The 16,944-nt window shown below is 44.1% G+C and overlaps 1 protein-coding gene across 2 annotated transcripts in view; it reads left to right on the top strand.

Annotated features, from left to right (window-relative positions):
* The window catches only part of Eml6 (EMAP like 6), a 306,117-nt gene that overhangs the window by 237,511 nt on the left and 51,662 nt on the right, over positions 1–16,944 (top strand). For both annotated transcript variants that reach the window (XM_087583666.1, NM_001446977.1), the window contains 3 exon segments: positions 11,982–12,123; positions 14,376–14,528; positions 14,700–14,831. In XM_087583666.1, the coding sequence (XP_087439792.1) occupies positions 11,982–12,123; positions 14,376–14,528; positions 14,700–14,831 (427 nt within the window).

Raw genomic sequence — 16,944 nt, 5'->3', positions numbered from 1 at the left:
GAGGCTGGGGGAACAGGGGAAGCTGACGAAGCCAATGAGAACAGTAAGGAAAATGCTTACTAGTTGGATCAAAGATAGTGGAAGTTTCATCTGGTTGAGAGATGTCATAGCTAGGAGAAGCTGAGTTGGGAAACAGAAAGAACAGAGAGAAGGTTTGAAGTGAAGGTAAGATGAAACCCGAACATAGGAAACCTCTTTCCATTTTCTGGATCTCTGGCAATAGCTGTAATTAATAATAATAGCTGGAATTAAGTGGCAAATTCTGACAATATCACACTGTATAACACTGAGGGAGGTTTATCAAAAGGAAGGGGTTAGAGGCTGCCTCTGATTAGAGGAAGAGTAAAATTGCTGGAGGGAGGAAAACCTGTTTTTTATCAGGGCCATTGTGAAAAGGACTTGTGATGCGGCAGCAAAGGGAACTTGTCACCTCTGGGCAGCTGGTGATGATGTGCCTCATTGTCTCCAGGTACCTTGGGGCAGGCTGTGGAGGTGCCTAATTGCCAACAGTAGGAATAAAACCAGTGTAACGGAGACATTACACTTCTATGGTCAGCTTCCTAAGGGATGAGTGAAGTCAAATCTTGGTCCATTTCTTGTGTCATTTAAGGTTCTTCTAGCCTGCCTCTGTCCCTGTACCATGTGGCATTTAAAGTGATCAGCCTGAGGAAAATAATTGTTTTCAAATCAGTTTGAGCCAGTGGCTTAAAATTATCACAGAGCCAGATCTGCAAAGAGACTGCAAACATATATGATAGGTTATTTTTCCACTGGTGAAAAGAGGCAATTCAAGCCAGATTAGAATATATTAAACGCAGATTTATTAGGAAGCTGCTCTCAGGTGAGTTCACTGGCCTCAAAGATTGAGGCCAGGGGAGTCACCATGAGAGAAGGGGGAGAAGGGGAATAGAGAGAAAGCAGGAACAGAGAGGAGGAGGAGGAAGAGGAGGAGGAGGAGGAGGAGGAGGAGGAAGAGGAGGAAGAGGAAGAGGAAGAGGAAGAGAAGGAGGAGGATGGAGAGAGAGGAAGAGGGAGAGGGACAGGAAGAAAGAGAGAAATGTTTGGATTATATAGGGAAGAGCCTCTGGGGGAAAAGGCAGCCCAGCTGGGAGAACCTGGAGGCCAGGTCTCCTATAAATACATAAAATGTGCACCTCAGTCTCTTATCCTGGGATCTGAAACCAAACAGTAGAAAGCTCTCAGCAGAGCCAGTCTAAGAGAGACCGATTCCCCATCTTTTGTGACCTGGAGACCAGCTACAATGCATCACAGTTCCAACGATGGAGAGCAGAACCTTGCCGCTGAGCCCCAGCTTTCCCCAGATGTGTAATTGCACAGTACATTTGGAAGTTCACATCCTCTGCCAGATCACTGTTCTGCTCAGACAGCATCCCAGATCTCCCTTTGGAAAGCCGCCTGTTGCCCCAAAGCATTCCAACTGCAAACCCCACCAGGGATGTGTGTACAGTCTGCCTGCTATTGCTCTGAGCAGGAGCTTTCTTTTTTTATTATTATTATTAACTTGAGTATTTCTTATATACATTTTGAGTGTTATTCCCTTTCCCGTTTCCTCCCCCTCCCCTTCCTTATGGGTGTTCCCCTCCCCATCCTCCCCCCATTGCCGCTCTCCCCCCAACCCCTAGTTCACTGGGGGTTCAGTCTTAGCAGGACCCAGGGCTTCCCCTTCCACTGGTGCTCTTACTAGGCTATTCATTGCTACCTATGAGGTCAGAGTCCAAGGTCAGTCCATGTATAGTCTTTAGGTAGTGGCTTAGTCCCTGGAAGCTCTGGTTGCTTGGCATTGTTGTACATATGGGGTCTTGAGCCCCTTCGAGCTCTTCCAGATCTTTCTCTGATTCCTTCAACAGGGGTCCTGTTCTCAGTTCAGTGGTTTGCTGCTGGCATTCGCCTCTGTATTGAGCAGGAGCTTTCTTAACCGACACTTATTACTACTGTGTGGTGCAACTCTCTTCTGAGTGTTGCGTTATTGAGAGATAAATTGGTTTTCTTCATGTTAAGTGTTGACATTTAAACACTGTTTTATACTAGTTACTGTTGGGAAGTCGGTCAGGATGTTTGTTCCAGTCAGGAGTTGCCTCCACGTGTGCTAATAATCACTTTTCAGCTTTCTGTCCATTACTGTTGTCACACAGGCACACTGACATATGAACAAATACTGAGTCTGAGCTTAACCTATGAAATTTAGGTTTATTTCTTTTCAGTCAGACTAAATGCCTCCTGTAGCTCAGTGGTAGAACGCTTGAGTAGCATGTGTGAGGTCCTAGGTTCAATCACCAGTATTGGGGCAGGAGAAACCCAAACCCAGTGCATTTGAAGGACTGCAAGTGATCGATCCATCCTTATCACCCTGTACAAAGCTTAAGTCCAAGTGGATCAAGGACCTCCACATCAAACCAGACACACTCAAACTAATAGAAGAAAAACTAGGGAAGCATTTGGAACACATGGGCACTGGAAAAAATTTCCTGAACAAAACACCAATGGCTTATGCTCTAAGATCAAGAATCGACAAATGGGATCTCATAAAACTGCAAAGCTTCTGTAAGGCAAAGGACACTGTGGTTAGGACAAAACGGCAACCAACAGATTGGGAAAAGATCTTTACCAATCCTACAACAGATAGAGGCCTTATTTCCAAAATATACAAAGAACTCAAGAAGTTAGACCGCAGGGAAACAAATAACCCTATTAAAAAATGGGGCTCAGAGCTAAACAAAGAATTCACAGCTGAGGAATGCCGAATGGCTGAGAAACACCTAAAGAAATGTTCAACATCTTTAGTCATAAGGGAAATGCAAATCAAAACAACCCTGAGATTTCACCTCACACCAGTGCGATTGGCTAAGATCAAAAACTCAGGTGACAGCAGATGCTGACGAGGATGTGGAGAAAGAGGAACACTCCTCCATTGTTGGTGGGATTGCAGACTGGTAAAACCATTCTGGAAATCAGTCTGGAGGTTCCTCAGAAAATTGGACATTGAACTGCCTGAGGATCCAGCTATACCTCTCTTGGGCATATACCCAAAAGATGCCTCAACATATAAAAGAGACACGTGCTCCACTATGTTCATCGCAGCCTTATTTATAATAGCCAGAAAATGGAAAGAACCCAGATGCCCTTCAACAGAGGAATGGATACAGAAAATGTGGTACATCTACACAATGGAATATTACTCAGCTATCAAAAACAACGAGTTTATGAAATTCGTAGGCAAATGGTTGGAACTGGAAAATATCATCCTGAGTGAGCTAACCCAATCACAGAAAGACATACATGGTATGCACTCATTGATAAGTGGCTATTAGCCCAAATGCTTGAATTACCCTAGATCCCTAGAACAAACGAAACTCAAGACGGATGATCAAAATGTGAATGCTTCACTCCTTCTTTAAATGAGGAAAAAGAATACCCTTGGCAGGGAAGGGAGAGGCAAAGATTAAAACAGAGACTGAAGGAACACCCATTCAGAGCCTGCCCCACATGTGGCCCATACATATACAGCCACCCAATTAGACAAGATGGATGAAGCAAAGAAGTGCAGACCAACAGGAGCGGGATGTAGATCGCTCCTGAGAGACACAGCCAGAATACAGCAAATACAGAGGCGAATGCCAGCAGCAAACCACTGAACTGAGAATAGGTCCCCCGTTGAATGAATCAGAGAAAGAACTGGAAGAGCTTGAAGGGGCTCGAGACCCCAAAAGTACAACAATGTCAAGCAACCAGAGCTTCCAGGGACTAAGCCACTACCTAAAGACTATACATGGACTGACCCTGGACTCTGACCCCATAGGTAGCAATGAATATCCTAGTAAGAGCACCAGTGGAAGGGGAAGCCCTGGGTCCTGCTAAGACTGAACCCACAGTGAACTAGTCTATGGGGGGAGGGCGGCAATGGGGGGAGGGTTGGGAGGGGAACACCCATAAGGAAGGGGAGGGGGGAGGGGGATGTTTGCCCGGAAACCGGGAAAGGGAATAACACTCGAAATGTATATAAGAAATACTCAAGTTAATAAAAAAAAAAAAAAAAAAAAAAGGACTGCAAGTGTATAAACAGGAATATTGCTGTCTAGTTCAATGACAAAGCAGGGTGGCACCTACACTTTAGAGTATGGATTCATAGAGGGCAGTAGTTAGGGTCAGTGGGATTAAGTAGTTTTACCACAATGTGGTGTGTTTATGCAGTTAAAGCAGGATAAGGAACTAGGGAGATTTCTCAGTTGGTGAAGTGCTTGTTGTGCAAGCATAAAGTACCTAAATTTGGATTCCAGTACCCACTTAAAAATCTAGGTGTAGTGACATTCATCTCTAACTCCAAGGCGGGGGGCTGGAGGTGGGCAGAGACCGGTGTTTCCCTGGAGTTCATTGGTCAGATAGCCTTGCTAAATCACTGAGGGGCCCTTTTCAAAACAAAAGATCAAGGGTGATTAAAGAAGACAGCCAATGTTAACCTCGGCCTCGACACACAAAGTACAGAAACACTGTGCAGTTCATCATCCTTATGTGCACACAGATACAAAACAAGGGTGAGGGGAGGAAAGTTCACCACTTACCTGGATATTCATTGCTAGGAGGGAAAATGTCTTCCGTGCTTTAAACCCATACGCAGGGAGTCCTATGCTTTGCTTTCTGAATGATTTGTCTCAGGAACACCTAGCTTAAAGCTCATACATAAGAAATGATGTAGTGCGGGGCACGTCCTGTGTTTGCCAGAGGTCCCACGCCCGCGGATCCCGGCTCGCAGCAGCTCTCTGCTCCCAGACCCTGTGGGAAAGAGACCTCACCGCCTGATCAGGTGGGCACTCCTGAGGCTGCAGAGCGGAAGAGACCACCAACACTGCCCACCCCTGCCCACATCCCTGGCCCAAGAGGAAACTGTATAAGGCCTCTGGGCTCCCGTGGGGGAGGGCCCAGGAGCGGCAGGACCCCTGCCTGAGACACCACCAGAACCTGAAGGAAACAGACCGGATAAACAGTTCTCTGCACCCAAATCCCGTGGGAGGGAGAGCTGAACCTTCAGACAGGCAGACAAGCCTGGGAAACCAGAAGAGACTGCTCTCTGTACATACATCTCGGATGCCAGAGGAAAACACCAAAGGCCATCTGGAACCCTGGTGCACTGAAGCTCCCGGAAGGGGCGGCACAGGTCTTCCTGGTTGCTGCCGCTGCAGAGAGCCCATGGGCAGCACCCCGCGAGCAAACTTGAGCCTCGGGACCACAGGTAAGACCAACTTGTCTGCTGCAAGAGAGCTGCCTGGTGAGATCGGGACACACAGAGGCAGAGTTCATCTAGGACCAGGCACGTCCTGTGTTTGCTGGAGGTCCCACGCCCGCGGATCCCGGCCCGCAACAGCTCTCTGCTCCCAGACCCTGTGGGAAAGAGACCTCACCGCCTGATCAGGTGGGCACTCCTGAGGCTGCAGAGCGGAAGAGACCACCAACACTGCCCACCCCTGCCCACATCCCTGGCCCAAGAGGAAACTGTATAAGGCCTCTGGGCTCCCGTGGGGGAGGGCCCAGGAGCGGCATGACCCCTGCCTGAGACACCACCAGAACCTGAAGGAAACAGACTGGATAAAGAGTTCTCTGCACCCAAATCCCGTGGGAGGGAGAGCTAAACCTTCAGAGAGGCAGACAAGCCTGGGAAACCAGAAGAGACTGCTCTCTGTGCACACATCTCGGACACCAGAGGAAAACACCAAAGGCCATCTGGAACCCTGGTGCACTGAAGCTCCCGGAAGGGGCGGCACAGGTCTTCCTGGTTGCTGCCTCTGCAGAGAGCCCGTGGGCAGCACCCCACGAGCGAACTTGAGCCTCGGGACCACAGGTAAGACCAACTTTTCTGCTGCAAGAAAGCTGCCTGGTGAACTCAAGACACAGGCCCACAGGAACACCTGAAGACCTGTAGAGAGGAAAAACTACACACCCGAAAGCAGAACACTCTGTCCCCATAACTGACTGAAAGAGAGGAAAACAGGTCTACAGCACTCATGACACACAGGCTTATAGGACAGTCTAGCCACTGTCAGAAATAGCAGAACAAAGTAACACTAGAGATAATCTGATGGCGAGAGGCAAGCACAGGAACACAAGCAACAGAAACCAAGACTACATGGCACCATCGGAGCCCAATTCTCCCACCAAAACAAACATGGAATATCCAAACACACCAGAAAAGCAAGATCTAGTTTCAAAATCATATTTGATCATGATGCTGGAGGACTTCAAGAAAGACGTGAAGAACTCCCTTAGGGAAACACAGGAAAACATTAATAAACAAGTAGAAGCCTTCAGAGAGGAATCGCAAAAATCCCTGAAAGAATCGCAGAAATCCCTGAAGGAATTCCAGGAAAACACAATCAAACAATTGAAGGAATTAAAAATGGAAATAGAAGCAATCAAGAAAGAACACATGGAAACAACCCTGGATATAGAAAACCAAAAGAAGAGACAAGGAGCTGTAGATACAAGCCTCACCAACAGAATTCAAGAGATGGAAGAGAGAATCTCAGGAGCAGAATATTCCATAGAAATCATTGACACAACTGTCAAAGATAATGTAAAGCGGAAAAAGCTACTGGTCTAAAACATACAGGAAATCCAGGACTCAATGAGAAGATCAAACCTAAGGATAATAGGTATAGAAGAGAGTGAAGACTCCCAGCTCAAAGGACCAGTAAATATCTTCAACAAAATCATAGAAGAAAACTTCCCTAACCTAAAAAAAGAGATACCCATAGGCATACAAGAAGCCTACAGAACTCCAAATAGATTGGACCAGAAAAGAAACACCTCCCGTCACATAATAGTCAAAACACCAAATGCACAAAATAAAGAAAGAATATTAAAAGCAGTAAGGGGAAAAGGTCAAGTAACATATAAAGGCAGACCTATCAGAATCACACCAGACTTCTCGCCAGAAACTATGAAGGCCAGAAGATCCTGGACTGATGTCATACAGACCCTAAGAGAACACAAATGCCAGCCCAGGTTACTGTATCCTGCAAACTCTCAATTAACATAGATGGAGAAACCAAGATATTCCATGACAAAACCAAATTTACACAATATCTTTCTACAAATCCAGCACTACAAAGGATAATAAATGATAAAGCCCAACATAAGGAGGCAAGCTATACCCTAGAAGAAGCAAGAAACTAATCGTCTTGGCAACAAAACAAAGAGAATGAAAGCACACAAACATAACCTCACATCCAAATATGAATAAAACGGGAAGCAATAATCACTATTCCTTAATATCTCTCAACATCAATGGGCTCAACTCCCAAATAAAAAGAAATAGATTAACAAACTGGATACGCAATGAGGACCCTGCATTCTGCTGCCTACAGGAAACACACCTCAGAGACAAAGACAGACACTACCTCAGAGTGAAAGGCTGGAAAACAACTTTCCAAGCAAATGGTCAGAAGAAGCAAGCTGGAGTAGCCATTCTAATATCAAATAAAATCAATTTTCAACTAAAAGTCATCAAAAAAGATAAGGAAGGACACTTCATATTCATCAAAGGAAAAATCCACCAAGATGAACTCTCAATCCTAAATATCTATGCCCCAAATACAAGGGCACCTACATATGTAAAAGAAACCTTACTAAAGCTCAAAACACACATTGGACCTCACACAATAATAGTGGGAGATTTCAACACCCCACTCTCTTCAATGGACAGATCATGGAAACAGAAATTAAACAGAGATGTAGACAGACTAAGAGAAGTCATGAGCCAAATGGACCTAACGGATATTTATAGAACATTCTATCCTAAAAGAAAAGGATATACCTTCTTCTCAGCTCCTCATGGTACTTTCTCCAAAATTGACCATATAATTGGTCAAAAAACGGGCCTCAACAGGTACAGAAAGATAGAAATAATCCCATGCGTGCTATCGGACCACCACGGCCTAAAACTGGTCTTCAATAACAATCAAGGAAGAATGTCCACATATACTTGGGAATTGAACAATGCTCTACTCAATGATAACCTGGTCAAGGAAGAAATAAAGAAAGAAATTAAAAACTTTTTAGAATTTAATGAAAATGAAGGTACAACATACCCAAACTTATGGGACACAATGAAAGCTGTGCTAAGAGGAAAACTCATAGCGCTGAGTGCCTGCAGAAAGAAACAGGAAAGAGCATAGGTCAGCAGCTTGACAGCACACCTAAAAGCTCTAGAACAAAAAGAAGCAAATACACCCAGGAGGGGTAGAAGGCAGGAAATAATCAAACTCAGAGCTGAAATCAACCAAGTAGAAACAAAAAGGACCATAGAAAGAATCAACAGAACCAAAACTTGGTTCTTTGAGAAAATCAACAAGATAGATAAACCCTTAGCCAGACTAACGAGAGGACACAGAGAGTGCGTCCAAATTAACAAAATCAGAAATGAAAAGGGAGACATAACAACAGATTCAGAGGAAATTCAAAAAATCATCAGATCTTACTATAAAAACCTATATTCAACAAAACTTGAAAATCTTCAGGAAATGGACAATTTCCTAGACAGATACCAGGTACCGAAGTTAAATCAGGAACAGATAAACCAGTTAAACAACCCCATAACTCCTAAGGAAATAGAAGCAGTCATTAAAGGTCTCCCAACCAAAAAGAGCCCAGGTCCAGACGGGTTTAGTGCAGAATTCTGTCAAACCTTCATAGAAGACCTCATACCAATATTATCCAAACTATTCCACAAAATTGAAACAGATGGATCACTACCGAATACCTTCTACGAAGCCACAATTACTCTTATACCTAAACCACACAAAGACACAACAAAGAAAGAGAACTTCAGACCAATTTCCCTTATGAATATCGACGCAAAAATACCAACAAAATTCTGGCAAACCGAATCCAAGAGCACATCAAAACAATCATCCACCATGACCAAGTAGGCTTCATCCCAGGCATGCAGGGATGGTTTAATATACGGAAAACCATCAACGTGATCCATTATATAAACAAACTGAAAGAACAAAACCACATGATCATTTCATTAGATGCTGAGAAAGCATTTGACAAAATTCAACACCCCTTCATGATAAAAGTCCTGGAAAGAATAGGAATTCAAGGCCCATACCTGAACATAGTAAAAGCCATATACAGCAAACCAGTTGCTAACATTAAACTAAATGGAGAGAAACTTGAAGCAATCCCACTAAAATCAGGGACTAGACAAGGCTGCCCACTCTCTCCCTACTTATTCAATATAGTTCTTGAAGTTCTAGCCAGAGCAATCAGACAACAAAAGGAGGTCAAGGGGATACAGATCGGAAAAGAAGAAGTCAAAATATCACTATTTGCAGATGATATGATAGTATGTTTAAGTGATCCCAAAAGTTCCACCAGAGAACTACTAAAGCTGATAAACAACTTCAGCAAAGTGGCTGGGTATAAAATTAACTCAAATAAATCAGTTGCCTTCCTCTATACAAAAGAGAAACAAGCCGAGAAAGAAATTAGGGAAACGACACCCTTCATAATAGACCCAAATAATATAAAGTACCTCGGAGTGACTTTAACAAAGCAAGTAAAAGATCTGTACAATAAGAACTTCAAGACACTGAAGAAGGAAATTGAAGAAGACCTCAGAAGATGGAAAGATCTCCCATGCTCATGGATTGGCAGGATTAATATAGTAAAAATGGCCATTTTACCAAAAGCGATCTACAGATTCAATGCAATCCCCATCAAAATACCAATCCAATTCTTCAAAGAGTTAGACAGAACAATTTGCAAATTCATCTGGAATAACAAAAAACCCAGGATAGCTAAAGCTATCCTCAACAATAAAAGGACTTCAGGGGGAATCACTATCCCTGAACTCAAGCAGTATTACAGAGCAATAGTGATAAAAACTGCATGGTATTGGTACAGAGACAGACAGATAGACCAATGGAATAGAATTGAAGACCCAGAAATGAACCCACACACCTATGGTCACTTGATTTTTGACAAAGGAGCCAAAACCATCCAATGGATAAAAGATAGCATTTTCAGCAAATGGTGCTGGTTCAACTGGAGGTCAACATGTAGAAGAATGCAGATCGATCCATGCTTATCACCCTGTACAAAGCTTAAGTCCAAGTGGATCAAGGACCTCCACATCAAAGCAGACACACTCAAACTAATAGAAGAAAAACTAGGGAAGCATCTGGAACACATGGGCACTGGAAAAAATTTCCTGAACAAAACACCAATGGCTTACGCTCTAAGATCAAGAATCGACAAATGGGATCTCATAAAACTGCAAAGCTTCTGTAAGGCAAAGGACACTGTGGTTAGGACAAAACGGCAACCAACAGATTGGGAAAAGATCTTTACCAATCCTACAACAGATAGAGGCCTTATATCCAAAATATACAAAGAACTCAAGAAGTTAGACCGCAGGGAAACAAATAACCCTATTAAAAAATGGGGCTCAGAGCTAAACAAAGAATTCACAGCTGAGGAATGCCGAATGGCAGAGAAACACCTAAAGAAATGTTCAACATCTTTAGTCATAAGGGAAATGCAAATCAAAACAACCCTGAGATTTCACCTCACACCAGTGAGAATGGCTAAGATCAAAAACTCAGGGGACAACAGATGCTGGCGAGGATGTGGAGAAAGAGGAACACTCCTCCATTGTTGGTGGGATTGCAAACTGGTACAACCATTCTGGAAATCAGTCTGGAGGATCCTCAGAAAATTGGACATTGAACTGCCTGAGGATCCAGCTATACTTCTCTTGGGCATATACCCAAAAGATGCCCCAACATATAAAAAAGACACGTGCTCCACTATGTTCATTGCAGCCTTATTTATAATAGCCAGAAGCTGGAAAGAACCCAGATGCCCTTCAACAGAGGAATGGATACAGAAAATGTGGTACATCTACACAATGGAATATTACTCAGCTATCAAAAACAACGACTTTATGAAATTCGTAGGCAAATGGTTGGAACTGGAAAATATCATCCTGAGTGAGCTAACCCAAACACAGAAAGACATACATGGTTTGCACTCACTGATAAGTGGCTATTAGCTCAAATGCTTGAATTACCCTAGATGCCTAGAACAAATGAAACTCAAGACAGATGATCAAAATGTGAATGCTTCACTCCTTCTTTAAAAGGGGAACAAGAATACCCTTGGCAGGGAATAGAGAGGCAAAGATTAAAACAGACACAGAAGGAACACCATTCAGAGCCTGCCCCACATGTGGCCCATACATATACAGCCATCCAATTAGACAAGATGAATGCAGCAAAGAAGTGCAGGCCGACAGGAGCCGGATGTATATCGCTCCTGAGAGACACAGCCAGAATACAGCAAATACAGAGGCGAATGCCAGCAGCAAACCACTGAACTGAGAACGGGACCCCTGTTGAAGGAATCAGAGAAAGAACTTGAAGAGCTTGAAGGAGCTCGATACCCCTTATGAACAACAATGCCAATCAACCAGAGCTTCCAGGGACTAAGCCACTACCTAAAGACTATACATGAACTGACCCTGGACTCTGACCTCATAGGTAGCAATGAATATCCTAGTAAGAGCACCAGTGGAAGGGGAAGCCCTTGGTCCTGCTAAGACTGAACCCCCAGTGAACGTGATTGTTGGGGGGAGGGCAGTAATGGGGGGAGGGTGGGGAGGGGAACACCCATAAAGAAGGGGAGGGGGAGGGATTAGGGGGATGTTTGCCTGGAAACCGGGAAAGGGAATAACACTCGAAATGTAAATAAGAAACACTCAAGTTAATAAAAAAAAAAAAAAAGAAAAGAAATGATGTAGTGCGCTCATCTTGCCTGAAAGGGGCTGTTTATTCTTGTGTTCACCTGCCTGAGGCGCTCTCAGCCTGAGGCGCTCTCAGCCTGAGGTGCTCTCACTCAGCACAGGCTGAAGAGGGGCTGGGCAGAATGCATGGGTTTACTTTGTTTTGTTTCCTCTCTCACAGGGACACATGGAAGGGGAAGTGTGGGGGCTGGCAGCACACCCTCTCCTGCCCATCTGTGCCACAGTAAGTGATGACAAAACACTTCGGATCTGGGAATTATCCTCCCAGCACCGCATGCTGGCAGTACGAAAACTTAAAAAAGGTAGGTAAACAACATCTCCTTACAAGTAAAGGTGTCTGTTTAAAGGCAACAGACTCTGTTGTGTTCACCCACTCAACTCGCTCATTCAACCACTGTTTATTGAAAGCATGTACCTGTTTCGATTCTAAAACTAGGAGCAAGGAAATCCAAAATTCACCGTGCAGTTAAAATTAAGAGTGCACAAGACTTTCCAGAAAGCTGGCCTGATCTCAGAGTACCCCATCTCCATTCATTTTGCTTGAACTGCACAAGTGCTTGCCCCCCAGGGTGTGTTCTTTTCTCATTGAGAGCTGAAGTATGTCAGTTATAAAAACAAAACCAAGGGAGAAAAACACTCTATATCTACGACTAACAGACCCCAGAATGTATAGAAAATAAAAGGTCAGTTTGGTAGAAAACAATTCTTGATGTCATAAATGAGTGTTGGACATTTGTGCACAGTACAGACATCTGCCAGGAGGTAACAGTTCAGCAAATGCTTCTTGAGTACCTCTGTATGTCAGTCCCTGGGAGCCCACAGAGAACAGTCTCATCTCTAGAATCAGATACAGACAAGATTTGAAAGGAGTCCCAACAGCACCTGCCCTGCTTACTCAGATAATTTGAGAAGGATCTAAAAATAGGACTCTCTATAAAGGGGTGGGTAGGAATGACCAGGAATGACTGCTGTGCCACCAGTAACTGTGGGTGTCCTCTCAAGGCCTAGGCTTTAAGAAACAAAAGGACGGAGTGGTTGGTGGAGTGTCCGAGATGGTGTCCAGGAGGTGTCTGGAAGAGCAGACAGTTCAGCCTGCCAGTTCTCTACTTTCCAATCTTGTCAACTCCATCCTGGTCAAATTCACCAGATACCATGAGGCCTCTGACACAACCCACTTGGGCCAGCTTCCGGCAGAGAGGAGATGAAGCTCACACGTGAGCAAGAGGCCACAGAAGCTCAGCTCACACTTGCCACCTAGCACTGTTTTCTTAGGCAACAAGAGAGCTGAGCCTTGAGGTCTAACAAAATTCTTAAGACAGGAAAGACTAAGCTTGGGCTCTGGGCTTTCAATATTTGTACTGGGTCATTCATTCTGTGTGCAGAGACAAGGGGGTGTATTCTAAAGGAACAATGCCAAATGAAATCATACTGAGTGGTAGTATCAGTGTGAGCCACAGGTCACACTAGCACATGACCTCTACTCTGCAGAGACCTGGTGAATAAGGCCACCATTTATACCACTTACAGAACAGGAAACGGAGACAGGTTACCATAGTACTTTGTCCACCATTACCTAACTAATGAATAGTGAAACAGTGCACAGTGACCTCAAGAGCAGGCCTGTGCACTGGTTGTCACTGTCTACCCACATGGCCTCACTTTATCCTGGACTCCTACAACTTGGCAGCTGGTGGGGCAAGGATTTCAACCAAGTTCAGAGCCATGCTCTGAATAACTGAATCATTTGCCCACTAACCTGCATTGTAAAATGAAACTAGGGCCTTGTTGTAGAAGCTACAAAAAATTAGTTCAAAAGAGCAGCTGTTGCTGAATCTTAGATAACAATTCCTCCAGTTTCCCTTGCTCTCCCTTGATATAACTGTCTCTCCTTTCGCTCGAAGCCATGGCCTAAATTGTGTGGTAAATTGTGGTTCACCCACCCTGATGACTGTCCCCAGGGCTAGCTGGTCTTTTCGAAGTCTCACTACGGTGGCTTGGCTGACTCGCAGGAGGTAAAGAAGCATTAACTGGACAAATGAATGGAGAAATTGCTTACATAAGCCAATTCCAAGTTACACAGTTTCAACATCTCCAGCAGAGGTGTGGCTCCATGTGAAGCCAGATTGAACAGCTTCAGCACAAAGCAGCTTGGCCTGGGCTGGGTCAACCAGAACTTTCCACCTCTTGACCGTGTGTTACGATCCGAGAAGCAGAAAAATTTAAATTATGAGGGCGTCTAAGTAAAACAAATGTGCTTCCAGTCATGATGTTCCAAAAATGGTCTCTAGAAATTATGTCGGAGAACACATGTTGGTCCTCTCCTTCTACCATGGGTTCTCAGGTTCAAACTCAGGCTGTCAGGCCTGCATAAGAAGTGCTTTTACCGACAGGAGTATGTCACTAGTCCCCAAACGATGACATTTTAATACCCACCTGGGTAGTGGTGCTGAAATCCAGTCACCTGTAATCATGTGTTTCATATTTCTCCTGTGTCAACATTTACTTTACTCAACAGCCGAGAGCTCAAATATGATTGTCTTGGATCCTTCTGTAGGAGGAAGATGCTGTGCCTTCTCCCCCGATGGGAAAGCCTTAGCTGTTGGATTGAATGACGGAAGTTTCTTGGTGGTGAATGCTGACACCGTGGAAGACATGCTCTCCTTCCATCACAGAAAAGAAATGATCTCCGACATAAGATTTTCAAGAGGTAAAGATGACAGTAATACACTTTAAAAGCTAGCAATCTTGAGGCCATTTTTTTATATAAAAATGGACTGTTCTAAAAGTTTCTTTGACCTTTCTCCCACCTCAAAATCTTAAGTTCTGTTACTTGTGTTCTGTTACTGTGCTGCTGTTAACTACATACCTGTCTCTATAGATACAGGAAAGTACCTCGCTGTGGCATCCCATGATAACTTCGTGGATATTTACAACGTGCTTACAAGCAAGAGGGTTGGCATCTGTAAAGGAGCGTCTAGTTACATCACACACATTGACTGGGACTCTAGAGGTAAAACAGACTGCGGTAAAAAAAAAAAAAGATAAAACTTAAACTCATGCATCATTTTCAGAGAGAATGGTATTGAGTTTTAGTGGAAAATAGGAAGAAGACCCATGGCAGTGTATGAGGCTAACCCGACTGACAGCCCAGGAGTGGTTACTGTTAACATTTTGAGAATTTTTCTATTCCACAAGCATCACCATTAATTGAAGCCACTGGGGCTTAAGTTACCGTTGCTGGGTTACCGTGCTTTGGACTGCATATGATCTGTCCTTGCTTTTATCTATTCATCCTTCTGACCCGGGCTCTGTCTCCAGGAATTCAGACCCCGATATCTCAATCAGCTGTTGGCAGACACAGAAAGCTATATTCAGCTCACCTGAATTTACTTTTCTCCAAAGCTCCTAGCTTCCCCCTTTGTATCCTCCAAGTTACTTCCATAAAACCATGAAGGCCTATTAATGTCTATTAATGTCTATTTAATACATCTGGCATCTACCATTTGCAAAGTCTTAAGTCAGAAAATGCGGATCTAAAAGTAAGGCATAGCTTCTATTCTCTGTAAACCTTACAATTTAGGGAGGGAAATGGGCTTGTTCTGAAAGAATGTAAGAGTACAGTGACTAGGCATGGGATAAGTTCTGAGTCCCTGTAGGAGCTACACAGCATGTCACTATTACATCCTGTCTGGAGAATTGGCTGATTCTAAGATTTCAGAGCAAGCATTTAGGACTGGGCAGGATCCTCACTTGCAAAGAAGTCATAGTCTCTTGCGGTAGGAAAGCAGCAAGTGCTGTGTCTGTCCTGAGGAGAGAGCTCCAAGAGAAGTCCAAGATGCCTTCATAAGCATGGCTCACCAGATAGCAAAGTAAAAAAGGAGGTCTCCCAAGCAAAGGGAACATGGTGCTGTGGTGCTGAGATGGGGAGGTGGGAGGACCAGCGGCTGGTTAAGAAGAGGTGAGGAACACTTGGCTGAGGGGGTATTAGGAAGGAATGTTTGGAAAGCCCAATTAGGACAGAGTCAAAAGGGAATCTTCCATCACACTCATTCATGCTGAGTTTGTTCTGGAGGAACTGGGTGGCTGCAGGGTATTTTCAATGGGGCATCCATAAAACCAACTGATAAAAGTCAGAGAAAGGTGGCAGGAGTCTGACCCAGGAAGAGGTTCCTGCAGAGTCTCTGTTATTTTTATCTAATAATTAACTAGTTATGTTTATTTAATAATATTTAGTTATTTAATAATATTTTATTTTGAGTATTTTTTGAGATAGTCACAGACCGGGCCAGGCAGATGTTTAGCTATGCTGCACTAGAATCTGAACTCTATTTGAGCTTTATGGCCTGCAGGAGTTTTCTCAGTACAGTCAGTAGAAAGAAAAACATGTGACTTAGTGTAAAAGGTGCCAGTCCCAACAAGGGCAGAGGGAAATCAGATAAGTCTCCCTGGCTTTCAGGTCAGACAGATTAAAGTCAAGGGCATGAGATGAGATCTGTGGTCAGGCAGGAACACTGCAACTTGAGTCACCTTACCTTGGTGAGGCCAAGGGTCAAGTGGGAAGAGTTGCCTGTTACCACCTTTCCTTTGTATTCTCTGCTCTATTGTCTTGAAGACTCAAGAAGGCCATGGTGTCCCTCTTCCTTCTCTCTGTGTGCAAGATGGAGAAAGACGACTGTTCTGAGTCCACCACACACACCACTACAGACTGTGGGTTGCCTGGAACATTGACTCCCTTCCCCAGTCACAGCCATTTTATTTTGGAAATGAAGGGGCAACAGAAAAAAATGGGATGTATGAAATTTTTACTTGGAAGATTTTAAAAGAATTTCAAATATAAATAACCATGTTGCCATTATTAAATATGCCAGCTCAAGCTTGGAGCATAGCCTCATTGCGTATGGCCGTTATTACACACCTCCAGAACTCACTTCCTCTTGTGAGACTAGAATTCTCTACCCAGCACACAGTAGCTAGGAACATCCACTTTCTGCCTTATAAAATTAATTTCTCTATGTGCCTCGTCCTAGTGAAATCCCCCAGCACTGTCCTCTCATTTCCCTCCACACAGTGTCCTCAGGGATCATCCATGCAATGGCCTGTGTCAGAATTCCCTTCTTCAGACA

This window comes from Rattus norvegicus, chromosome 14, assembly GCF_021556685.1.
Source record: "Rattus norvegicus strain SHRSP/BbbUtx chromosome 14, alternate assembly SHRSP_T2T, whole genome shotgun sequence".
NCBI lineage: Eukaryota > Metazoa > Chordata > Mammalia > Rodentia > Muridae > Rattus > Rattus norvegicus.
This window is presented reverse-complemented; position numbering and strand designations above follow the sequence as displayed.